Source organism: Talpa occidentalis, unplaced genomic scaffold (genome assembly GCF_014898055.3).
Source record: "Talpa occidentalis isolate TD23 unplaced genomic scaffold, MPIMG_talOcc4v2.1, whole genome shotgun sequence".
Classification (NCBI taxonomy): Eukaryota; Metazoa; Chordata; class Mammalia; order Eulipotyphla; family Talpidae; genus Talpa; species Talpa occidentalis.
Genome location: NW_026555331.1, coordinates 151,691,268 through 151,718,003, shown reverse-complemented (window position 1 = coordinate 151,718,003; position 26,736 = coordinate 151,691,268). Strand labels below are relative to the sequence as shown.

The window sequence follows — 26,736 nt, the reverse complement described above, 5'->3', positions numbered from 1 at the left end:
GAATGTTCTGGGTTTTCCATGTCCAGCCCCCTTCCCTCTGAGAGGGGTGGTGAAAATTCCTGGTCAAGAGCCTTGTCAGCCTCAGATACAGGTAAGCTTTAGGGTGCGAGCCAGAGATCACAGGGCTACCCTGGGGATGGTGACCCCAACCGCCAACACCTTCCAGGGGTGATTCCCCGGGGCCTTCCTGCAGAGAGGCACAGGTAAATGAGCAGAGCTGTGTGCTCGCCAGATGCCAGGCCCTGCCCTGTGCACACTTGGCAGCAGTCCTGTGAAATAGTAACTGGCTCCGCTCTTGATAGCAGCAGAATCTTTAGGAAACAAAACCTGACGTCTTCAGCTGTCTCGTCGACCTTCACAATATTTTTTAAAATGATCCTCGAATCTGGCCTTTGGTCCGATCCTCTACCCAACGTCGCAGATAATAAACTCCCTAGAGCTTGATAGGAACGGCCTGTGAAACAGCTTGGGCTACAATCTGAAATTGTTTTGTGGTGCAGAAATTCATGGCATCAGACTCTGGGATTTTGTTTTTCTAGTGTTTGTTGTGCCTTTATATTTTACAGAAAGCGCACTGCCATCTGGAATCGACTTTCTGCTGGCAAATCCTTGCCATTCCAAGGACACAAGATTCCCTGGATTTGACAAAGAGAAAAAAAACAAACCCATACCTTGGAAAGGTCCATCCAGCACCTGTCTGCTGCTCGTGACCTCTCGGTCAATGGAAGGGCTGGGGGTGACTTATTCTACCTTGTAATTACTGTTGTGAAAATAGTCATTATAGTATGCCTTAGAGAAGGACTGCACCTATTACCAAAGGGAAAAACAAGGTAGAAAAAGGATGGACTGGATGTTTCTAATCCTGCAGCTTTGGTTTAAAGCAACATCATTTCGTTTATCATTTCCACCTGTGAAAATGCAGCTTCTGGCTTGGCCCTGACACTCGTGAGGATCCTGTTGTCTGCCTGGTTTGGTACAGAACCCCACTCCCTGGGAAGACCTTCACAAATTTTGGTCATATTCATGCAGAACCTAATTGTTGAAGCGCAGGAGGGTGAGAGAATTCACCAGAGCCAGAGCGGGGAGCAGAGCAGGCAGAGGGACCGAAGTACACTGCTGAGGGGAGCAGCGGGCGGCAGGAGGGGTCTGCGCGCCATGTGGGACCCTCCATCGGTGGCTGGGGAGCAACCGGGGATCGAACCGGCGCTGCAGAGGCCGCGGGCAGCTTCGCAACCCAGCGCTCAACCACTGCGCCACCGGGGAGGCCCACTGATGCAATTTTTAATTTAATAACCCTGCTGAGTAATTCTATTGCCTGTTAAGCCTCTGAGCAGAAGGTCACCCTCTCCTTATTCAAGGGGGGCAGTAAGGGTGGGAGACCTGTTAAAGGCATGTCGCAACCAAACAGTCACTTTCTCTGACCAAATTATTATAAAAAGGACTGGAAGAGAAATGAACAAGAGGTAAGTTTACATTACGTTCTAGAATGCCAACTCTTTGCCTAATGATCTGGTGAGTCCCTACCAAGACCACCAGGTGGCGCTGCTCCAGGAGTCACGGGTGGCAGGGCAAATGGCCTTGTGGAGTTGTGCAGTGCACAGCCTGACCGACTGTAAATGTCCCTCACTTTGGAAAACAGTAACAGAGCCCAAAAGGCATTAGAGTGGCTCAGTCAGCAGGATTACAGAAGAGAAAAGGATCTTATCACACGAAGCCAGCATACCTTGGAATACATTCTCTTTTCATCACTTACAGTCATCTAAAATATAAGCGAGGGAGCAGGAAGAATGCCATGAATTCTAATTGAATTCTAATTACCAGGTCTCTGCAAAGCAAACACCCTGTTTTGACTATGAAGCTAGTGACCCAAGGGACCCCTTTAATACTTCAACAAGAGGCATGATTTATTTGTAGAAATGACCATTTTAAGGCAGCATTAAAAAAATCTTTTCAAGCTAAGTTTGCAGCTGACTCAAAAAATGGAACAATAATTTAAATAATTTGACATCCACTTCAAACGGAGGCTCTTTCTGGGGTACAGCAACTTCTAGGATGATGGACCTTCCTCAGAGCCAGAGTTGGGCCCCCGCTGTGGACTTCTTGTTCCTTTGCTTCAAGTCTCTTTCCAGTTGCAAGTACCCAGATCCTTTCTCCTGGAGCTGAGATAAAAACTTCCCTATCTGGGTGAGCTTCCTTATAAAATGGCCAGAGGACCCCAAGCTTTGGCAAACTTATTGCTGCAGACTCTATTTGTGACTTCACCTCCTAAAGGCTTCGTGGTTTTTCATAACAGGTATTTCTGTGCTCATTACTTGGGTATTTACTTTTCTATTCTTTTGGTAACCTGCAAAGGTTTACATCTAGGGGCCTCTAAGTATGTCTCTTTCTTATTGGCGAGTGAGTCTCACTCAACCTTGGCTATACACGGGGATCAGCTTCAGCCATATGGACAGCTGCAGCCCATCCCAGAAGGTCTGATTTCACTCGTTAGGGGGCAGCCTGGATACTGAAGACTCTTGAAAGCCCCCCAGGTAATCCAGGTGCACTTGTTAAGTCACTCGTGAATCTCACTACAAGGTAGGTGTGGAGCCGATGGGTTTGGGTGGAGCCTGACATGCATTTCTACAAGCTCCCAGGAGCCATTCATGCAGCTTCTCTGAGGCCTGCCTTTCCACGGCCCTGCGTGAACCATCTGCCTCCTTCAAATGTCTTCTATTCACACCAGGACCAGCAAGCGCTCGCCCCATTCTGTTCCTGCCCCACATTCTTACACAGACTCAGGAAACACATGCTTTCTAGCTAGAGATGACATGTTTGTGTACACACTGCTGTTTGGTTTCTGAATATCTGATAGCAAGAATTCTTACTCTAGTCACACATGGAAGATGATCTGAAAAAAAGCAAACCCCTCACATCAGAATTCGGAATAAAATCAGGCTCACATGACAGAGCTGTTACTGATGTGGGGACCCGGGCAGAATCCCTGGAGTTGGGGGAGATGATTTTAGGCTGAAGACATTTGGGATACAACTGGTATAGAAAGAAATCTCTTTGGAGTTTCCCTTATGTTACTAAAGGTAGAAACTTCTGGGAAATCGTCGGGGTAAGTTTCCTCATTTGCATAGCGTTTGTTCCTGGGAAGGAGACCCAGGTCAACCCACCACAAATCCCCCTCCAGAGGCTCCAGAGGAGAGACTGCTTCTGGCACCTTTACAAACAAGCACCATGTAAACGTTCTCTCCCTTTGTTTATTTAGAAACCCATTTGTGGGGGCCTCCCTGGTGGCACCGGGGTTAAAGACAGCACTATGAAGCTATCACCAGCCACTGTTGGATCCCTGGCTGGCCAGGGAGCTACCCACATGGCACAGCAGACCTCTCCTGCCTCACCCGCTGCTCCCCTCGGCAGTGTATTTCAGTCAGTCTGCCTGTTCTGTTCCCCACTCTGTCTCCGGTGAATCCTCTCACCCCCCACACCTCTGGCCTGCACCCCAGTTCTTGTATGCATAAATATATTAATCTTTAAAAAAAGAACTAGACTTTGGTGGAGTTGATAATGTAGCATATACGGATGTTGAACTACAATGCTGTCCACCTGAAACCTACAGGTAGTTGTAGACCAATGCTACTTCGATAAAAATGAAAAAAAAAAAATACAAAGCTATTTGTATTGATACATATTTCTTCATAGGTATTTCCCCAATTATGGAAAAGATGGTATATGATTCCATCAACACAACTGGTCAGACCAGGCAATACCTCCCGGCAAGTGGACATTTTTCTGCAAATGGAACATACACGATACAGCACAGGCTTGCTGTAATCTCCGGGCTGCAGAATTTTACCTGAATGTTGGTATCAGCAGGGTTCCCTACAGGCGTTTCCTTATTTCGATCAAGAGAATGGGGCTGTCCTGCACAAACCTTGAATGTAAAAGACAGACGGACTCGCACTGTGGGCTCTTACAAATGCATCTCACAGACCATAAAGCCTATAAAATAATCTGCTAATCTGGCATGCTGAATAGGGACGTGTTTTGGCCCAACGCAGCATCTAGATGTTTTAGAGACGAGTTTCTTGGTGGCTGACTCAGATCCCACGCACGCGTGGCCTTCTGCAGGGGGCCCTGGAACAACCCAGACGACTGAGCCTTTCAACGACCCAGTCTTGCCTCCCTCGTCCGCTCCGGCTTTGGGAGGAACTTCTCTGCCACGTCTCTGCGCCTCTGTGGCCCTGACATGTCTTTTCTCATCGCAGATTCGCACTTCTGCTTTGTCTTTCAGCATCAGGAAGGCTTCCCTTTGTTCCAGCCAGCCCAGGAGGACACCAGCCCGCTGCTTGGTCCTCCCTGCATTTACAAAGGGGATTCTTCCTAAGTGCCCTTGGCACACAGCGCCCCTCATTGTAGCACAGGAATCCATGGGTGAGGAACAAAGAGGACTGTTAAGTCTGTAAATTGGCTACTCTGACGAGGGGCAATTCGGGCTCCTTGCAAAGCTCACGGAGTTCGCTGCACAGATCCTGGCGAGCAGTCACCGCGGCAGGGCTGCCTGGAAGCCGATAACGCCATGCCCGGGCAGGGGTGTGTGCAAAGCAATCCAAGGCACCGTGTTTCCAAGATGGGCAGGGAGGGTGGGTGTGGAAGTGGTATTGGACCTGCAGGCATCACAGCGAGCTGCGTCTAACAAGAACCACACTTTACAGCTCACCAAGCACCTCGAGCTCCGCTAAGTGCTTTCTACACAGGCTCTCACACGGGGTTCCCTGAGCTGACTGCCTGGAAGGAGGTGGTGCCACTGCTGGTGAGAGGTGGTGATGGGGTGGGAACCAGGCCTCACCCCCACCCAGCCTCTCTCTGGCCTCAGCATCAGCAACAGCATGCGGTGCCTGGCTGACCCATATGGACTCAGAGGGCACTGAGAACTCACACCCGACTCTGTCCCCACATGGGCAAAAAAGCAGAGGCTTGGGGAGGTTCCCCGAGTTGCCCAAGGTCCATGTGAAAGTGGTGAGGAGTAGCTCCTATGGGTGCTCCACCACTGGGTGCTGTGCGGACCCTGCACTTTCATCCAGTGAGTGCAGCAGCCAGTAGCTACAGCCTCTTGTTTCAGCCTGTGCTCTCCAGTGACAGGGCTTCTCTCCTGAGGCAGCAGGACTAGATTCACGGGGCCTTGTGAGCTAGAACTCCCCATGAAGCATCTGAGAGGCTGCGGGATGGCACCAGGAGCTGAATGTCTGCAATGCTTCAGGCAAGTTCTTCTGATATTAGAACTTGGTCCGAAGCTGCAAACTGAGGGGGCCTTCAAGGCAAGGCGAGGGTGTGATCTGATCAGACTGCCCGGCTGTGATGTTGGCTCCTCCCCCTGGGTGTGTTCTGGCGTCGAGCAACAGGGACGGTTGTGAATCAGGCCCCTGACGTCCCTTCCCTCCCTTAACCCTCCACCTGCATCACCAGCGAGCTTGTTATTAACCCCACTGTACAGAGGAGGAAACTGAGGTTTAAAGAAGCAAAGCATTCTGCCCCCTACTCTTCAGATGTTACCTGAGTCCAGGTGATCCAGGTGCCAGGGGTCTGTGGCGGACGACATGGGGGAGAGGGTTAGCGGGGAGGCCCCGCAGTTGGATTCCACCAGCTCGCCCTGGACGTGCACGTGAGCGGAGGCGTTGGTTTGCCTCAAGGCCGCCTTGAGAGGGGCGATCTGGTTGAACTGGACTCTGGAGAGGCAGCCGGTGAATCCGGGGGTGTTGTACTTGTGAATCTCCTGCTCAATCTTCCCTGTCTCTGAAACAAAAAGAAAGAGAAAGTAAAAATCTTGCCCCACTCACCCGGGCCAGCTGTCAAATGTGTCTGATGCAGAGAGTCGGTGTCCAGGCGTCCTCCGCTGGAGGTGTTCCTGCAGCTGAGCCGGACTGGCTTGACAAGGCTTAGGGCTGGAGATGTCATTTTCCAAGAGGCTTCGGTGGTATGCGAGGACGTGGCAGGGTGAGAATAATACGGTATTTATTAAAATAAAATACTGCCTGTTCAATTACCTTCCGGATACTTGAGCTACTGCTGAAACTAACACCACGGCCCTGGGTCTGGTCCATTTTTCTTTCTTCTTAGAGTGAGCAACGCCCCAGCTCAGGTCACCTGGTCAACTATGACTCTTAATATCTTCCTTAGAATTCTTTATTTTAAATAAAAACAGTTCCTGCAGCCTAGAACGGGGGCATTTCCATCTTCAGAATCCAATCCCCTTGAAATTCTGAGGTTCACAGGACCCCAGCTTCAACTGATGGCTGTTTACCAGTCAGGGAAGGTTCCCAGCCCAATCAGCGACACACAAGTACACTCAAGAATCACCACCTCCTTCCGACTGAGCTCAACATCTTCCTGAACTAACACTCACATCAGGGCGAGTCCGAGCAAAGGCACTGCCACCGTCTGACTTATAAGCACACCTGGTGCGCCAGTTCAATTAGTAACAGCAAGTGTCCTTCTCACCCTCCGCCCTACGTTTTAGAATTTATCTGGCAGAAATTCATGTTAGAGACCTAACATCTAGTCCTTTCTGATTGGCTGCCTTCCTAAGTGTGTTTAGCAGCATCCGCATTACCTGGGAAACTTCTAGAATTGTGAAATCTGGGCCAAGCAGAAAATTGGTGGGGGTGGGGTGGGTGGGAGCCTGCAATTTGTGTCTTTCCAAACCCATCAGTGACTCTCATGCCCATGGCCACAGTAACGGGCACCGTGACCACAGGGAGTGGTCATGCAGAGCTGCGAGCCCAGGTGATGTGCGGAGGGGTCCAGAGGCGAGCACAGCAACTGATACTCCGGCGGGAGGTGATACTGGTAACACGAGGCTACTTTTCACTGCTCGGACAAGGATATGAGACATTGACCCTTCCACTTGAGCTGCAGAAAACAGATTTTGGAAAACAGAAGCCTTTAGAAGGCTCAATTCAGACCATGTGATGTTTCTTTTTTTTTTTTTTTTTAAAGATTTATTTATGCATACAAGAGCTGGGGTGCAGGCCAGAGATGCGGGGGTGGTAAGAGGATTCACCAGAGACAGAGTGGGGAGCAGAACAGGAGGATCTACTGAAATACACTGCTGAGGGGAGCAGTAGGCGAGACAGGAGAGGTCCGCTGTGCCATGTGGGTAGCTCCCTGCCGGCTGGGGATTGAACTCGTGCTGCAGTGGCAGTGGATAGCTTCACAGTGTTGCGTCTTAACCCCTTGGCGCCACCAGAGAGTCCTCCCTCTCCCACCATGTGATGTTTCTTACTGAAGAACCAACGCAGGTGAAATAGTCTTGTGTAAAAGGCACTGCCCATTAAGGAACAGTCAGTAGAGAGGGAACTTTTAGGCCTGTGGGTAGAGGAAGTGGGTGTATTGGTTGTTTACCATAGTAAAGAATCCACTCACTGACCCATGTGAACTGGCCCCATGTGGATTTCCATGAAAAGGATCACGGGAAGATGAACAAGGGTGGCTCTGGGGATCCCAAGAGGGTCTTAGGCCAGCACAAGAGGACACTCTACTCGAGTCCCCATAATTTTCTCCTGCAACAAAATTCAGCCTGTAACTTTGAGTCGGAGCACGGTTTCCACTTGGCGCAGGAGGTAGAATGTACCTACGACGTGGTGTAAACCTGCACGGTTCCCCGACGGCCAGGACAAGGCCAAGTCCACTGTCCCCGGCTGGCCGCTCCTCGCGCCCTCCTGTGAGCTCCTGATTGCAGGCTGCCTGATAACTTCCTTGGTCTCCTGCCTCCTATCAGAATTCCTTGTTCTACCTTCACGACTTGCTTTCCACACAAGCAGGTCAGATACTTGAATTCCATCCGCTCCCTCCAGCCACCTGCCGGCCCTTGAAACATCCTCAGACCAGAGAGAGCCAGGCTGGGAAGGGCCTTGAACCCCAAGCTGAGACGTTTGCATTTCCAGGGAGACTCAAAGATGTCTAAGCCACAGAGGACTGAGCTGGCCCCTGTCCTGGGAGGTGATTCTAGCAGCAATGCAGAGACTGCTCCCAGCAAGGCCTCCCACAAGCTCCTCAGGCCCCCAAATTCCCTGGGGAGACAGGATCCTCCTTTGGCCTGGGTTAGCTGCTCAGGGGATGAAGTGCCGGCCGTTGCCAGCGTCCCCTGCCCTGTTTCAGCCACTACAAGACCACGGTGAGTCCCCAGGTGTCGCTTTGTCTCCTCTGCTAGAGACTTGGGAACTTCTGGCTCTGGATTCACTTCATGTCACCTAACAGAGTCGGCAGGCACCCCTGCCCCACTGCTGCCTCTATCTGCGGGCTCTGGATGCCATGGGGGACCCTCACTTCTTAGAGGGGTCTCCCTTGAGTGTCTCTGGGATGTGCCCCAGGGAGGGAGAAAGACACAAAGCAGAAAGGCAGAGGGGAGCCCCAGGAGGGGGCCTGGGGGTTCAGGGAGTGAAGGATCACAGGCAGGCTTTTCCATGCTCCTGGGGGATCTGGCCTTTTCCACGCTCCTGGGGGATCCCGCCGTCTCTGTCTCTCCTCCTTCCTGTGTTTCTTTCCTGAAAGCTGCCCTGGGGACAAGAACAAGGATTCTGACCCCCAGGAGAGGAAGCAGCTCCAGATCTGGCTGGCGGGGGTGAGGTCCCAGCTGGGACCAGAGCCCCCAATTTGGGCCCTGATGTTCCAGCTCTGGCCTGAGGCAACAACAGTGTCACTGACGCATCTGCTGTAAACCGGCTGAGCGCCAAGGTCAGCACATTTTACGGAGCACGTCCCTAAGTCTCCTTCAGCCTCCCCTCCAGGTGGGACTACCCCACTTCGTGGGGGAGAAAACTGAGGCCCAGAGAAGCGAAGGCTTTGCCAGTGAAGAAATATTTACATTTCCTAGAAAAATAAAAAACAGAAAAAGCAAGGTTTTGTTTTCTCCCTGAGGATTAGACCATATGGTCTCCATATTCATTTGGATTTGGGGTATTTTTAATCAGGGACTCCGTAAAGAAATGGGATAGTGAGTTTTGTTTTTTAAATTTTAATGGCTTCTAGAGATGGCTTTAAACACTGTTTTGTTTTTGTTTTTAGTACCTGAGGCAACAAAATGGTTTTCTGATGTCAAGTTTTGTGAGTGTTATTGAAAGCACCGGAAAGTTCTCTAAATGCTGCTCTGGAAAAAAATTCACACTACAAACACCCAACAAGCGATCGTTAAGTTGTCGCTTTTGTGATTGGAGCTCATTACAAGTGAGTTATGCAGATCTCTGACATTGACGGGGCTGGTCTCGCACAGAAACCCAAGATTAAAATACCATTTGCTGTAAGAAGCCACCCTCCGCCTGGAGATGCCGCAGCCGCAGCCGGGGCCTCGCGCGGGGTGGGGCTGCTCTAAAGCATGCGGATCTGAGAAACGCAGCCCAGTCACTCCTGAAATGAGCCGCTTAAGCTGTGATTAGCACTTCATGTCATAGATTCATCGCGCTCTGGGCCACAGCAAATTGCCCACTTACAAAACCGACACGATTCCTGGGAAAACCTTCCAATGAAACGCGCGCGACACTGGCTTGCAGGAGAGTGGGCAATGACATCGCGCTGCGTTCCCGCCGCTGCGTGCAGGCCCTGAATACCGAGTGACAGGCCGGCGGTTGTGAGACACGAAGGGGGGAGAGAGACGGGAGAAAAGCCCGCTCCTCGCCCCTCCCGGACCCGCGGCTGTGCTGTCTGTCGGGGCTGGCTGAACATTCTCGATCACCTCCTCCAGAGAGTTCTCATCATCCCTAATTTCGTCCTGTGTAGCCCATGGGGTCTAGTCATCAGCTGGTTTTTGTTACGTTTTATTCATCTTACAGCCCCCCTCAATATTTTTTTGGGGGTATGACACCATGAAGTAGGAAACAACATCGTAAACTTAATTTTCCACTTTTTATGAAACGGAGCCAGAGACCTCAGGCCGTCCGTGAGGTCTGACGGAGAGCTTCGCATAAAGATGATGGTGGCCCCCCCTGTGCTGGGGGCTCACCCCCCTAACAATTTGGGGAACAAAAGGGATGGAGAGTCTTTCCTCATCGGGGTCAACAGACGCTGCAGGGACAACGAGCCCCAAAGCACTGCGCCCCCCCCCCCTGCTGCTGGGGGCACGGGTACCGGGGGAGGGGTCCAGACTGGACGGAGGTGGCATCCACTCACAGGGGGAGGTTATTCCCTCGTCAGTTCTGCCCTTCGAAGACAGGGTGTCGGGCAGGCTCAGTTTGGGACAGGACTAGCTTTCACACCAACACTTTGGCACAGACGTCTTCCTTCCAACACAGATTTAGGTAAAAATGGTGAGTTCATTAAAAAATAGGAAGGATTCGTAAAGAAAAGAACCAGAAATGGCAGAAACTTGGCCGGGAGTGGTAAAAAGTGTGTCGCGGGTCCTCAGTGACCGTCCTCCGGGGAACCTCCTGGGGGGAACTCGTGTCCATGCGGCCCTCTGCGCTTCACACCCGGGCCCTGCGGCCACCGCCCCTCGGACACCCCAGGCCCGTGGGCCTCTCCCCGACTCGGCTCCTGGGAACCAGCTCGGCCAGCGTGCTGCTCCCGCGCGTGGCGAGGGGCCTGATCTTGTGCAGGGACAGGGTGTTTCCTCGTGGTTGTTATTTACTTCATGATCCTCCAAGTGTCCGGAAGAGCCAGTCATGTATGACCTAGGACATACGTGACCGCAGCCCCGCGACCCGTTGTGTCAAGCAGCCCGTCACTCGGAGCTTGGTGGTGGGCCCGAGCGAGCCCTACAGGTGATTCCCCAGTTCACCAGTGCCCAAGGCGCGCCTGCCCGCTTCTTGGGGTGCATAGGGGTGGAATGAGATCTTGCAAGGGGAAGGGGAAGCAGCACATTTAGAACCCGATATATTTGTTCCCAAAAGTCCTTCCTACGACTTACAGATCTATCACTGCTCTTGGAAATCACAGTTGTGCGGCTTAGTCCACGCGCATCTCCCAGTGCTGAGCGCCAGCCGCTGGGGACACCCTCCGTGCAAGAGGCTACACGCGGCCTGATGGGAAAACGGGGGGTGGTTTGCAATCACCACTAGGAGAAGTTTTAAGTAATTATTGGGGAATCAGGCTGACGTGGAATTCATGACTAGTCGGCTCAGACACTTGAAACACTGATGAGGGCCTGCCTGGTGGGAAACTGCCCTAAATTGGGGCTCCTGAGGTGACGGCCTGAGGTCTGGGGCTCCACTCAGGATTGCTACATCTGGACTAACTGGGTGGGGTCATAGCTGCGTGGACGAAACCGGGTGGGTCAGTGGGATGCATAAATGGGAAAAACCCATAACGGACAGAAATCAAAGTAAGGAACAAGAAATCAAGAACATTAATCTAAAAAGGCAAAATGAGGGCCTCCCTGATGGCGTGGTGGTTGAGCGCTGGGCTGCGAAGCTGCCCGCAGCCTCTGAAGCGCCGGTTCAATCCCAGCCGGCCAGCCAGCGAGGGTCCCACATGGCGCGCAGACCTCTCCTGCCACCCACTGCTCCCCTCAGCAGTGTACTTTGTCTGTCTGCCTGTTGTGTTCCCCGCTCTGGCTCTGGTGAATTCTCTCACCCTCCCACGCTTCTGACTGTACCCAGTGCTTGTATAAATAAATGAATAAATCTTAAAAAAAAAAAATTCATGAGATCAAATTTAAAAATAAATAAATAAAAAAAAAGGCAAAATGAGACCGAATGAACCTGATTTCTCAATTCTAACAGGATGCGGGATAACCAAGAGGCGCTGAAGGGCTCCGGGAATCCAAATTCAGGGCCAGCTCCCAGCTCTTACAGGCCAGATTTCCCGAGCAGTGCTGTGCTGAGCAGCTGCTTCTCAAAGATGCACAAGAATCGAATCCAAACTAGATTTAAATCCATATACATAATTGATGGACATAATTATATACTATGACATTTTAATAATCCCCCAAAGAAAGACACTAATGAAATTTCATTGTATTTATTATGTGCCTTTCTCTCTTCTGTAGAAAGGCAGGACTAAAATGTGCAGGTGTAGTTTTACAGAGTCCTTGGCCTATGACATCCGTCAACTCAATTATTAGGAGGTAATTTGCTGGGAGAACCAGAGCTATTTTCTACATTGCCACCGCTACATTTTAACTCATAAAACCTTCTTTAAAGGTTGATTTAAAAAAACTATTTTAAAAAGAGACAACAATGAAAAGAAATGTCTTAATGTGGAGGTGCAGCCTTCTACACTATTTTGCAAAACGATGATTCCATTTTCATTTGTCTAAGATGAATCATACCCCGTGAGCTTTTGGGGGGTGTAGATAGCTGGAAATGGTCATTCCCATTTCTAAAATCTAATCTGCAATCTGCAAACTGACAGGATTGCGGTGAACACCCTCACCGTTGTGATGGTAACAGAGGGAGAGACAGGAGCCCTCCGTTCTCCCAACCACCAGACATTTGGCCGCATACAAACAGAGCATGCACATCTGAAAGATGGGCTTTCCACTTTTTTCCTGAAGTTTCAAGTTTTCAGACATGAAAGAGTCTGGAGCCCCTTTTCTGTAACCCCAGGAGCCCTGCTTCAGGGTGTGATTTTTCAGGGCTAACTCACAGGCCTACTGAAAGTAACAAAGATCTTTGGAAAGCGGGTGAACCACAGTGCAGAGGCTGGGACCGTCTTCATCAGCAACTCGAGTCCGATTTTACCTCTCGGGGTGAGCAGGTATAAGCCACGTGCCCGACTTATCTGCTGTGGGAGAGCAGGACACTGATGCGTGGTCTGAGCAGAGAGGACCAGAGCTGCCTTCTTACAGGGTTTGCCTTTGCATTTTATCTTGTTAGCAGCAGAGCTAGAATCCTGCATACAAAATTACCCAACTGAAAGAGAGTAAAGCAGAAGAACCATTTTCTCTGTGTCTGCTCTGCAAAACCTTTATTTTAGGCTTCGGAAAGGCCTATGAAACCGTAGGCAATACCGCAAGGAGAGTATGTTTCACTGTTAAAATTTTTTTCTTAATTCTTTTCCAAGTAACCCAGGGGCTTTCCAGTCAAGACTAGCCCAGGCTCAGTGGAAGTCAGCTCCCTGGGGGCAGGGGAATTTGGGGCCCTGGAGAATTGAGCAGGGGGCCAGAGGGGAAGGCTGCTGACCTCATACATTTCATCCGCAGCATAAAGAAGAGTAGGCTAGGAAGGCCTTGGCAGATTTTTGTATTTCCAGATGATGTGAAATGGAATGATTTAGTAAAATAAAAAGTGGTTTCCTTTCTTCTCACTTGTAATTTCTGCCCCAGGAGGTCTCCAAAGCTATGTTATGCCAGAGAGAAAAAATCCTTGAGGGTGTAGATCCCAGGAAACCATTAGCAAGTGGATGTTGAGGAGGGGGTTGAGGCAATGAGATGGTGGCAATCACTGTCAAGCACATGCAAAAGAAAGAGGGTGCTTCTGGCAGGAATTGTGGTAGAGGGGTTCTCAATTTCCCTTCCATGTTACACAGTGAATTCGAATACTGGGATCTTGACATACAAAATGATGTTCAGAAGACAATGGCTAAGCGCCTGCAGGCCAACCCTCAAACTGCAGTTCATTATGACATGAAGTGGGATGTTCCTGGCCCTGGGGGCCACAGAGTCCTGGAGTCCACCTGTGGACCAGGAGCTGGCGGAGTTTGGGGGGCATCTGTGTGTCTCCACCCACATGCCCTTCTCTGCTCTGTCTCTAAAGCCAACTCACTTATTTTCAGATTGCAGGCCCACTGCTAGAGGCTTCCACAGTCCAGCAAAGCATTTTCTTGAGCCCCTGGTGGCATCTTCATGGTCAAGACAGATGTGGGCTCAGGGGAGAATCTTCCAGGTGGATTTACGATGACATGAACACTGGCATCGGTCAATAGGAGGAAACAGGCCCCCAGGGAGAGGCTTAGTGCTGGGATTCTAGACCAACATTTTTATTCTTTCACTCATTTGGGTGAATGCATCAATCACACATTGACTATGTGTCAGATGGTGTTTAGCGGAAAGGGGCGACTTATACATAAGATGATAGGATCACGAGCCCAAGGGACGTCAAGAGGCTGAAATGATGGCCTGGATCTGATTAGGAATGTTTAGCAGAAACAGACACCTTATTTCTATAGCTGGAAATCCCCCTAGTCACCTTCCACACCAAGTTGTAGAGAACTCGGCTGATGTAGCACATACCCACTGTCTGTCCCCCCAAGTTGGACTAGGGCCTCACAGTTAACTGTAAGTGACTGAGGAACTAAGAGTGAGATGTGGCTGAGTCAAGAGAAGAAGAGAGTCCAGATTGAAACCTCGGAGAGCTTCTGAGGCCATCCCATGGAGGGCAAAGAGGAGCCTGGCTCAGGATACGTGGCAGAGCAAGAGCAAAGAAGGGTGTGGGCAGCAGGCGGGCCCTCACGCTGGAAGCTGCATCCCATGAGAGTAGCAACTGCAGATGTTAAACCCGAGAAGACTCTGCCACGGTCTCTGCCAACAAAATCTAAAAGGAGGTCACAGGAGACGGCTCAGACTCGCCCTGGCGGGCACCACCTGGGCATGGGCAATGCGTGTCCAGAGAGCAGTTACAGCTGGAACATTAGGAGTTCCCCAGGGCTCTGCAGAACCCTCCTGAAAGTTGCAGATAATACAGAGAACAGGTAAGGAGAGGCTAACCCAGCTACAAGGGGCCACTTGCCCCAACTTTCAGATACAGGCCTCCCCTGCCATCCAAAAGTAGAACATTCCTGGGCCTCCCCGGTGGCACAATGGGTCAAGCACAGCACCGTGAAGCTATCTTCAACTACTGCAGTGTGAGTTCGATCCCCGGCCAGGGAGCTACCCATGCAGTGCAGCAGACCTCTCCTGTCTCCCTGCTGCTCCCCTCAGCAGTGGATTTCAGTAGATCCACCTGTTCTGCTCCCCACTCTGTCTCTGGTGAATCCTCTCACTCCCGCACCTCTGGCCTACACCCCAGCTCTTCTATTCAGAAAAAAGGGTTTGGTAGGCTCTTAATTGTGGGTTATGGGAATGCCACCACCATTCATTTATATGGAAAACATTTCTGAGCACACCCACGCCCCCAAAAAATAACCTACCAAATTATACCTAATAGGAACGTTGTACTTTTGGATGGTGAGGAAACCTGTAATCCGCTTTAACTTAAGGACTATCCCTGTGCGAATTGTTAATTACTCCTGAAGGTAAAAATCTGAACAGGCCAGAATATAGGAGACAAGAAAGAGCAAAAGTGATGCCAGCCTGGCACCACCCCGAGTGGCACTAATTCACCTGCGTCAGGCGACGCCTGTGATCCCGGTGGGCTAGATGTCTGTGGGTTTTCATCTTCCTTTCAGCAAAGGACAAGGACTCTTCCTGCAGTGTTTGCTCAGGGCCCACACTCTGGGCTCCGGCTTGGGAGCTGCGGGCCTATTTTCCCAGCTGAGCGCCTTCTCCGCCCTGTTATTATCCCCACTTTCCTGGCTGCGGGAGCTGAGGGCCGCGCCTCCGTCCCCACTCCAGAAGGCGTAAACCACAGTGGCGGCAGCACCTTGGAGAAAAATGCATTTTCTCAGCACTGGAGTCATTTTCTCCCGGAACCCTGATGTGTGCTTTGTTTCAGGGAGATCAGAGCTGAAAAGGTTTTCTGGGGCAATTGCATTCCTCTCTCTAGAGTATGTTATCGTAGATCCTACACACTCTGGGATCATGAATTTGCCTGGAAAAGATGTTTTTTGGGATAACCGAGAATTTACTTCTCTGGGCAGGAGCACATTTCAGTGTTTTCAGCAGAATGTCTGTTTGGAAGGCTCTCTTAAGCCGAGGATTTAGGGACTTTTGAACATTCAAGGTCCCCTTCCTCCCTAACAGAAATACCGAGAGATCCTGGAAAGGAGACAGGGCAGGGGAGAGATTAAGCACCGGCTCCAAAGGCACCGAGTTAGCCCCAAAGAAACACTTCAAGAATCAGGTGCTCAGGGCCTCCCTGGTGGCGCAAGGGGTTAAGTACCACACTATGAAGCTGTCTGCAGCCTCTGCAGCGCAGTTTCAATCCCCGGCCTGCCACGGAGCTACCCACATGGCGCGGCAGACCTCTCCTGTCTCCCTGCTGCTCCCCTTAGCAGCGTTTTCGGTCCTTCTGCCTCTTCTGTTCCCCGCTCTGTCTCTGGTGAATCCTCTCCCATCGTGCACACCTGGCCCGTACCCCAGCTCTTGTATGCATACATAAATAAATTTTTAAACAAAAAAAAAAGAATCAGATGCTCAGTTTACTTCTTAATCTCACTCCAACCCAAACCAGGCCCACCGGCATGTGTGGCTCAGAACAAGACGACGCCTGTGAGGGAAAGTGCATGACGGTGCGTGGCTTTGCTCATCTGATTCTCGAGACTACATTTCAAAACGTTTTACAAACTAAGAAAAATAGTTTCCATTCTGGGGGCTACTTCAGTAAGTCTGGGCTCCTCCCCAACCTTGTCCACAGGGAGCACCTAAAAGCCTTCACTGACGGGAAATCTTGCTGCAGTGACAGGGGGCTGGGCCGCAGTCCTCCAGCTCTGTGGGGTCACCATTCCCTACCCCTTTCTGTAAAGGGGGGCTTGTCCCTCAACTCTTGCTTGCAGAAGCAATTTCTTTCATGGCTGGGGGCCTGCTGGCTTCACCACCCAAAGTGCTGTAGCCTTGTAACTCCCTCTCAGACACAGAATGTCGGAGCTGGCAAACATGACCTTGGCTTGGGGGAGGTCTGGGGTCCAAGTGTTTATTTCAGAGTGGACACCTGGAGCTGGCACATGCCATGTTGCATTCACCACATTCCAGTTTAGCTTGTTCTTTTGCTTCGATGTCTCCTCCCATGGGGAGGGGGCACAGCGGAGCACGGTGGTGGACTATGAGTGTCTTGGTGGTGGGAGTGGGGGAGAATCCTGTGCCTCTAAGACACAAACAACAGTATAAATAGATGTTACCTCAATTTAAAAATGTCTCCTTCCCTCTTATTCCTGCCAGCCCCACGGCCCTGAGTGTCACATGTGACAGTTCTGACAGAGCCCAAGGGACACTCCCAGGAGCTCCTGGAACACAGCAATCACTTCTAAAGACTCCCTTCACTAAGGAATTTTATTGTATTTTTCACATCTAGAGAAGCGTTCCATTAAGGATCAGGCCACAAATGGTCTCAAGTCATGACAATCTAAAGCTCTTCCACGCACACCTGAGGACCCTAACTGGACAGCTACAGCAACAGCTGAGGCTTTCGTACCCCCCAGGGTCGGAGGAGTTCATCTCTCCACGCACAAGTTAGACAGTGGGATGCAAGGTCACGCCTCTTTACCTGCTGTTAGAATCTATACAGGGAAAAAAAGACAGTGTGAGACACCAAAAAAAATTCCCCTGGAAGCTGAATAAATGGCAGCTGTCCTAGTGCAAGAGTTTTCTGAATAAAGAAAAGACAGACTTTCCTCAAGGAACCATGCTCAGTGGCTTTAACATCCGTCTCCAGCGAGGTACCTGCCTGCACCTTTAATTTCCGAGTTTGACAACGACCCATGAATGGCGCTCAGAGACAGTGGCTGTGGCAGGCAAGACGCCCTTGATTGAGGAGCAGGATTTCCAGATCTTTTTATTTCCAGATAAAAAGACAAATCACTTGCCTCAAATTAGTATAGAACAGGTATTAAGTTGAGGAGCGCCTGATTTATATTTCAGAAGGGGGATTTTGCCCCTCTAGCATCTGTAGCAAATATTTTAAAGAGCTGGGAAGCCCTGGGGCCTCCCTGGTGGCCTAGGAGTTCAGTCTCAGCGCTATCACCATTCTGGTCTGAGTTCAATCCCCAGCCAGGAAGCTACCCACATGGCGCAGCAGACCTCTCCTGTCTCACCTGCTGCTCCCCTCAGCAGTGTATTCCAGTGGCTCCGCCTGTTCTGCTCCCCACTCTGTCTTTGGTGAATCCTCTTACCCCCACACCTCTGGCCTGCACCCCAGTTCTTCTATGCAACAAAAAAAGAGCTGGGGAGCCCTGCGATTTTGCTCTCTCCTCATCAGTAGGTTAACACAAGGACCTAGTAACTGCCACAGTGACACCCCAGGGCGGGGTCTTGTGCCCACAATTTGCATGCATTAGCTTCTTTAATTCTGGCAGCTCTTTTGTGAGAGGTGCATTGTTAACTTCTTTCTCATCTTACAGAGGATTTTAACAGAGAAATGAAACACCTTAACCCTTTGGTTACTCTGATCTTAACTGTCTTCTCTAGTGCACTCCCCACGAAGTACTAAGATCCAAAAGCCGACACACAGACCTTCACGTAAGGGAGGCCAGTTCTGGGTCCAGAAAGTTAAGCCAAAGTAGAGAAACCCAAGCCGCTTCCACCGGCCAGCGGACAGCCTGTGCTGGTGCTGCGAGGGCAGGCCAGAACTCCCTGCCCTTCACCCAAGAGCCGCCCCTGGGCATTCGACCTCCACCTTCTGCTTTTCCCCTCTCTGTTTTTGCGCACACCTGCCTCACCATGTCTGACTCTCGGGGTAGCTTGGGGGCTCCCTGCCATCTTGCTCTCCCCAGCCCAGACTCTACCCCGCCCTCCTGGGAAGGCTTCTGTGTCTAGCACGGACTCTCTTCCCCATCAATGGAAAGAACATGCACCTCAAAGTGATCAACAAGACTCTGGGTGTCTGACCCTCCCGTCCCCTGGGCTCCAGGTCTGCCGGAGTGTGGCCACCGACCCTCACCTCCAGCCACCTCCAGCTGGACCACCCCGCTTGGCCTTCCCAGAGGCAGGAGAGCAGGGCTTGTTGTGTTCACATGACCACAGGCTCTGAGCCCCCCTAGACCAGGTGCCCCCCAGAGAAGGCAGAGCCTCTTCTTGTCTCTGGTCCTCATCACGCAGCGGGGAGTCAGGAACCTGGGCCCACGGGCTCGTGGGCGGATGAGACGTGTTTTTCTTATTTACACAACTTCCTACTTGTCTATCGTTTTGAGTTTTCTGCCAATATCTACCCGCTATCAAGCGCCTGTTTTGATTCCACTGTATACACTTAGTCCTCCTTCCAGAAATATTTACTAGTACTTTCCCCATCAAAGGCACAGGGGGTGGAGAGGAAAAAGTAAGCCACAGGCCCCTGCAGGGATGTCATTGCCAAGAATAAACGTGAGTCAAGATGAAAGTGCCCGCTCAGAAGACAGAGCCGCCGCTCTAGACGGCCCAGAAGATGGAGCCAGGAGGTGACAGCGAGGGTGGCCCCGAGCAGAGCACAGGAGAGGGGGGAAGGGGGCAGCCCCCAGGAAGGGCGTGTGCAGCCGAGGGCACCAAGGCTCCGTTCTGCTCAACAACGTGGCGCAGAGAGACCGGGGGCTGTTCCCTCAGCGCGTCCCTTGCTCACAGACACAGAGTCCCGTGCTGGACTGTCCGGATGGCAAGCACAATCCTTTGTTTAGAAATGACGTAAAGTTTTTCTGGAGGGAGCGTGACGAGGCTCCAGGAAAATCGGTGTTGATTCATGGCATGGGGGGGACCCCAAAGGGGCTCAAGGGCGTGCACCCTCACTTTACCGCCAGGAATTCTGCTCTGGCTTCTTTCACACCCTACTTCTCGGGGTGAGACCCCTGAATAACTGAGAGCAGATGAACAGAAATTGGCTGGTGAATCAAAGCAACACCGAACGGGTTAGCAAAGGAAAAACTCAGTGTGCTGGCACTCCGTGAGCCCAGAGTGCCAGGGCGGTGCCCCGAGTCTCCTCCTGCCGTTACTACTCGAGAGCCTGAGGACGGCCCTGGTGTCGAGAGCAGGACAAGGGCTGGTTTTGCAGCTGAGCCAGGGCTGCCGCCGCTGACTCCGAGGCTCCCGCGCTCGCAGAGGCCTGTCTTCCCGCACGGACGCTGCAGGCCCCCTGAAGACCTCATTCAAGGGGACCCTTTGCTTGGTTTAATCCACTCTGAGGTTTGCTCCGCTCTCCAGTCGGCTGTGCGACCCCTTCCTCCCCATCAGTGCCGGCCTGGGGCGGGGCGCTCAGGGGAGTCCAGGGTGGGATGTGGCCGGCGAGGGGCCAGAGGCCTGTCCACGGCTAGACAGGTGAATTTCTCTCCAGCCAGGCGGGCTGGCTCTGGAGGTGGAGGTGGATGAACTGTCCACAGGAAAGTCCCATCCGCCCGCGCTACACGTGGAGAGCAGGGTCTTGGGAAGCATGACTTGAAGCGAAAGGAGGCGCGACAAGGGCCGACCTCCTCCTGCTGGAGTGTCCGCGGGGGGTTTCTTTTCTCGTGGACTTTCATCATGAGTCAATGTTGAACAAAACCAAGGTGGGCCTGCTGCAGCCCATCTTTTTATACAGAGCTTGTGTGTTTCTGACCGAGGTGAAGAGCCTCCCGACAGGTCACCCCAAGATTCTCAGAGTTGGGGTCCTCAAGATGCCTCCTCTGGTAGGCAGACTATTTTGAGCCTACCAGCAGCCCAATCAAGGACGAAGGCCGTCCCCTAGGGGAGGACGAGGCCCTCCTCGCCACTTTCTAAGCCATCATCTTGTAACAGGGTGGTCCCCAGGAAAGGGGGAGGTTCCCTGCCCCATCCAAGGGAGGGTGGAGCTGAGCAGGGAGAGGAGAAGCTGCAGAAGAGACTGAGGAAGGAAGGAAGCAGGATGGAGCCAGGAGACCTGGAGGAGGCGCGTGGAGCCTAGAGACACGTGAAGAAACTGCGCTTGTCTTTTGGTCGTGGACGGGGTGACACAGATGTGGGTGAGACCCGTGGGGAGGTGACCATGGCAGCTTTTATCTTGATGTTGATTTGCTCTTTTCCTTCCGGGCTTGTCTGGTAGTTTCTGACCCTTTTCTGTGGGTCCCCACTGGAAGATGCTTTAGACTTGTGGCAGGCTTTGGGGTCTTGCTCTGGGCCGATACCATATGGATGGGACCCACGAGGGGACAGGTCACTTTGGGTGCTTCATTTAGAAACTAGATACTTTGCCTTTCCTGTATTGTTTCCTAGTTGTATTAAAGTTCCTTCCCATTAAAGTCTCATGTGTTTTGTGTTGATGCGGCGGATGGCAGAACCCATTTAGAATAGGCAGGTCTGCGGGGTTTGGGCTGCCCCTCTCCCTGTCCTATAACAGTCTTTCCCCGATCAAGGAGGAGGCAACGGTCACTCCCGAAGCCCCCTTTTCTGGGGTGCATGCCCATGTCCTTGGTATCCAGGGCCCTTCACCCCACTCTGTATTTCAGGAGATAAATCCCCCCACAAGTGACGGGTTCAGGGGCACAATCACAGGAAGCCCCAGGCGCAGGCTACACTAGCACACTGAGTTTTTCCTTTGCTAACCCGTTCGGTGTTGCTTTGATTCACCAGCAGCCCGAGCAGAAGCCAGGGGAGTGGGGGTTTCCCCTGCACCCCGAGAGGAGTGGGGAAGAAGAGCTATTCAGGGAAGTCATCCCTGAGAGGTGAGGATGCGCTGTCCTCCCCTGAGGAGGAGGGAGCAGTCAGTCTCCACAGAAGCTCTCAGTTCTCGCACTCAGCACCGTGGAGCAGCCCAGAGGCATAGGGGCTGCCCCCGAATATCTTCCCTGGCCACTTCGGGTGTGTCTACATCCCACCAGGGCTACACAGTTTTGGTCACGTTCATGATTTTTTTTTTACAGAGACATCGTTGCCCGGGTCATCAACAAGGGAGCAGAAACATGAAGGGACAGAGAAGAAAAACGTGGAACTCAGACTTGCTTCAAAGTAGTGCAGGCCAGTATCTGTTTGAAAGGCTTAGAACCAGATTTTTTCAGTGTATCAAAAACTACAATAGGCTCCTGACCGCCCCCGGGTGCTCCCTGGAAGCTCTGAGCTCCGGGGGTATCTGAGCGCCCACCCTGCTGTCCGCCTGGCTATTCAGATGGCGTCTCAAAATAACTCAAAATAACTCGAGGTTAGGGCTAAAAGTTAATTTCCTGGCTGAACTGTAACTCTGCCCGAGGAGCTTTAGATAACAGCTCTGTTCACTCTGACTTGTCCTCAAACCGAGATTCCTGGCAATAAAAACAACAAGCTGGAGGCAGAGACAACAATATTAACATAATGTAAAATGGGAACCTTTTGGTTTGCTTCTCACTTTTTTGAGTCAAGCTTACGGAGCTATAATTTGTATGCAATAGCTGCGCCTGCTTCAAATAGAGCTGTGAGGAATTTCACCAAATATATATGACTACGAACAGCTCTCCCGCCAAGGCCGGCAGCACGAGATCGGAAGTTTCCTCCTCCCTGCTCTCTCTCTCTCTCTCTCTCTCTCTCTCTCTCTCTCTCTCTCTCTCTCTCTCTCTCTCTCTCTCTCTCTCTCTCGCTGTGACAATTCACTTCTGGAAACGAAGGCACGTAAAAGATCTTTCCCCCTCGTGGCACACTCGTTGAGAATCCTTCTATTTGAGGTTGTTAACAGTATCGCTATTTGCATCGGAAAATTTGGAGCCCGCCATACAGTGTGCTTCAAATCTCATCAAATGATGTTGATTTGCCCATAAAAGGGCTTTTTTTCTTTTCTTCCCCTTTGGTTTGCTCAGCCCTTTTAGAGTCAGAGGGAGTGTTTAACAGACAACGGCGAGGCACGCTGTCCTCAGTTCCCAGGTGCTGGTGGGTAGGAATCGCTCCACAATCCAGTTTTGCAAATATGCATAACATGAATACTCATTTGTGGCATAGTCAGTAAGATCCTCACGGCCTCCTACTCCTCCACTTCAGCCCCTCTTGTCTCCCACCCACAGCATCATCTGTGGGGGACTCCTTTGGGGGTATTCTAGGAAGAACCCACATTTCCTCAGGGGCCTGACAATGGCCCCCACAGAGGGGTGTCTCAGAGCAGCCCCCCAGAGCTTCTCCAGGGTCCTTCACTTGCCTCCACAACCACTCTTACAGTCTTTGGACCACATTGCAGCAAACGGGTTATCATCCTTCAAAATCACTTCTTCAACCCATGTTTTTCCGGCCAAATCTGCTGTGAAGGTGACTGGTGGCCTGGCTTAGGGACAGGGCAGTGGCCTGAGACAGCAGGGGGGGAACACGTTCTAAGGGAGCGGCTGTGGAGGTCCCGCGCGGCTCAGGAGCAAGCGCCCTCCCCATGTCCCCTCCAGCGGGGAGCGCGACGGTGCCTGGGAACTCACCTTCATGGAATAAATGCGCAGATGTGGCCATGTAGGTGGGACCCCTACTTCTGGTTGTCTTTTTAGTTCCCGGATCTCATGTGCAAAGGTCTGGGGACTCCTCGATCAGAGTTCAGAGGGGAAGGGACTCAGAAAACCAGCTGGAGTCGAAGGATCTGAATTTACAGCACTGGCTGCTCAGAGACGGAAAGAACAGCTTCTCTATTAAAGCCAATTTAAGAAAACCACGGAGCACGTTACCATGATGGGGTTCGGGGCAAAGCTCCCCAGGATGTGCCATGTCCCGTGTGGCTCTTTCGAGCCGAAGACAAGTCAAGGGTCTGCAGACTCAGAAGAGCCTTTTTGCTCCCGCTTAGCTGCCTGGAAGCATGGAGGAGGAGGGCCTGACCCAGGAAGGACCTATCACCAGAGATAGATGCAAAGAATATGAGGGAGGTGTGACAGATGGGGGACTTAGCACGGCTTGTCCATTCAATGTCCTCTCTGTCCCTTCTTCTTGGCATGGCAGGCAAATGTTTACCAAGCCTTATTTCCCCAATCTTCTGTGAACTTTCTTCATTCCCTCTGAAGTCCCAGAACCTCTTCTCAGCTCAGGATCACATGAACCTCAATTCCCTCAACTGTTGGGGAGCCTCTGATGTCATCACACGGGGCTTCTATATAAATGAAGTTACATTTATTTTTCTCCTGTTAGTCTGTTTTATGTCAATTTAATCACCAGACAACCCCAAATCACCTAGATAGAAGGGAAGGGGGAAATTTCTCTTCCCCTGTAACTGCAACGAAAACCTGTGTTCGAGATGGACTTGATCTGTTGCCTGGCAGCCTCCTAATAATTTATGATATCACTAGGAAATGTCGGTTCTGAAAATAAGGCAACGTCTGAAAAGAATTTTGCCAGAGTGCACTTTGTGGTTACAAACACCTTCTAACAGAGACGGCCTATCGATCCCAGCATATGGAACTGGTCGCCATGAACCACTAATTGACTAGTCGAGTGGCTGTTACACACTGTCTACAACACAGAGTTTCAGAAAAAAATCTTTAAATCAACATCAAGGGGCGTTAACGGGACTTTTAATACGCATGGATGCCCTTTATGCAAATCTCATATTGTTATGCAAGACTATGGAGAGTTGTCCTTTCAAGGGTCAGGAGCTTGACTGGAGTCCAGCCTGCCTGTGGCTTTACACAAAAGTTCCTTAGTCTTTGAGCATCGGTTTCAAGACATGAACTAAGGATTTGAGCCACTGTTTCCCGAATTCCCTGAAGCTCACCATTGGCAGGTACTATCGGCAGAATCTCCACAACACTGTAGGGACCTGCCATGTTTGTCCAGCTCCAATGAGTGGCTACCTCGTTCAGGCCATGTCTGCAGTGGCCTCCCAGCTGACTTTCTTGCCTCCCCTAGTGATCTCCCCACAATCCATTACACAGGGGCCAAAACGATATCTTAAAACTTGACAGTGGTTTCCCACTCAACTTATAGTAAGATCCAGACTACCAGCCAAGGCGCACAAGGCCCTCTATAAACTGGTCTCTCTGACCCCAGCTTCTACTTCTTACTTTCACTGTCTACAGCTGCCCCTGGCTTCTGTTGCAGAGACCCCAGTCTTTTCTGGCCCCAGGGCCTCTGCACCTGCTGTTCCTATTCTCTGAGAAGTCCTCTTCAGAGAAGCCTGTCTAAAGATCTTACCTCCTGGGTCATTTTCTACCCTGCACCAGTTTTATTTTCTTCATAGTGTTTGTCAGTGGCTTAAAGCATTTATTTATTTATCCATTTGTGTTTGCTTGTTTATTTATTCATTTGTTTGCTGCTTTTTTGCTCACCAGAGAGCTGGCTCTGTGTAAGCAGGGACTCACTGGTGGACCCCTGCACTCAGCACGATGCCTAGTCCTCACTTAGGAGGCCCCAGTGAACAAGAGATGGATGATGATTAAAAAAATACCAACTTTAAAGCGGTGAGATGTGAGGCTTATATGTCCACTGCTTTCTGAAGAGTGATATGGCTGTTGGATTTTAACAGTCGTGTTGTGTCCTGACTTCTAAAATGTTATATAGATGTTCACAGATTCAGGTCAAAATATGATGAAAAATCTCACATTAAATGAGTTTATCTGCTCAATATCTAAGTGATCCAAACTGGTGATGCTTGCTGAAATGGCTTCATTCACCAACAGGTAGAGATTCACAATCTGCCTCTGCTTTATGGGGCCTGGCCCGGGCTGAGGGACATCGAGACCGAAGCTTGCCTTGCGGGTGCTAACAGATGAGAACGCGTTGACGGAGGCCTGTGCTATCACCACCTCGCCTAGTCCGCCCCGCACTGCAGTTATTTCCGGGTTGTGAGCCCCAGAGTCGCAAGCCTTGCTCCCCACACTTACTGTGAATCACAGAGGGATGTAGAACTAGACCCAAGGATGGATTATCACCTCGTGCTTTGGTTTTACGCAGTCTGCAGAAACATTCCCGAATGGTGCCGGGAAGCTCTTCCTTTGTGTTGGGGGAAATGTATGCTTTGTTAATCATGGGCTCCCTCAAGCATTGGGACAAGGCTTCTGGGGGAGGGCTCACTCCACAGGCCTCTGAGGTCAGGGCTGGGCAGTGCCCGGGGCCTCCCATCCCTGCTGGGGGTCACCTGGGACCAGCGGCCTCATCACGGAGCTGGACCACAGGCTCTTTGTCTGACACAAGCAGAGAGGCTTAGATTTCAAAAGGCTACAGGGGGGGAACAGAAAGAACTATCAGCTAAAGAATATTTTTTTTCAGATGTCATCAGCCAGAGTTTTTGCCTGGAGATGTTCATCAGAGAGATGCCCCAGCTCCCACGAGGGGTGGAGTCTGAATTGATGAAAACTCCAGGATTATGGTGAGTTGCTAGGGGCTGTAAAGACTTCACCACCTTCATTGGCCGGTGGAGTCCACACGAGCCGCCTGGCCGCTACCCACTTGACCCAGCAGAGCCAGTGCTGCTGTTCTCAACTTTCTTCTACTTTTTCTCGGTGCTGGTATCTGAGCCTCTCTCACTTCTGAGTCATCAGAAATAATAATAGGTTCCATCTACTGATACGCGCTTTGTAACATTTTTAGGATCCTGGGATTATTTACATTTCTCATTACCATCGGGCCCTAAGATAATGCACTGTGACGTGGAAAGGCCCAACTTACTCCCTTCACCTGGACAGGAGACCCCCAAGACCAGAAGAGGGGGTGTCAGAGCGGGACCGACGGGCGGTTGGCTGGGCTCTACCTGCTCACCTCTCTGGCCCTGGTCACCAGCTTCTCTAAACATCCCCAGTGCCTGTGCCCTCCGGAACCTTACAGGGCTCCTGGCTGGTCGTTCTCCTTCCCCAGAATGGAATCTGCCTCCCCTCTGCCCTGGTGGCTTGAACTTGGCCCCCAATACATACAAGCTCTCCTCCAAGTGGGCACCCGACAGACCCCCCACCTCCCCACGCCCTACTCCTTCAGGCTGAAACCCCCCAGCCCGCCTGCTGTTCTCTAAGTGAGTCTCCACTTCATGGTCCGGCAATGTCCAGATCCCTGTGCGGTACCCCAAGTGGAAGGCACTGCAAGAATGCCCCCCACAGCTCGGTCAGCCGGACGGGGTGCGTTCCCCACAGCCGTGCTCTCTCAGGCTGCACCCGGGGCTCACGGTGCTGCCCTCCCAG

At 51.4% G+C, this 26,736-nt stretch overlaps 1 protein-coding gene across 1 annotated transcript in view; it reads right to left on the bottom strand.

Moving 5' to 3' along the window:
- Nucleotides 1-26,736, bottom strand: part of CNTNAP2 (contactin associated protein 2) — a 1,162,155-nt gene that overhangs the window by 18,225 nt on the left and 1,117,194 nt on the right. The window contains exon 22 of the mRNA XM_037515219.2: nt 5,542-5,781. Within this exon, the coding sequence (XP_037371116.2) occupies nt 5,542-5,781 (240 nt within the window). The remainder of the gene's footprint in view (nt 1-5,541; nt 5,782-26,736) is intronic.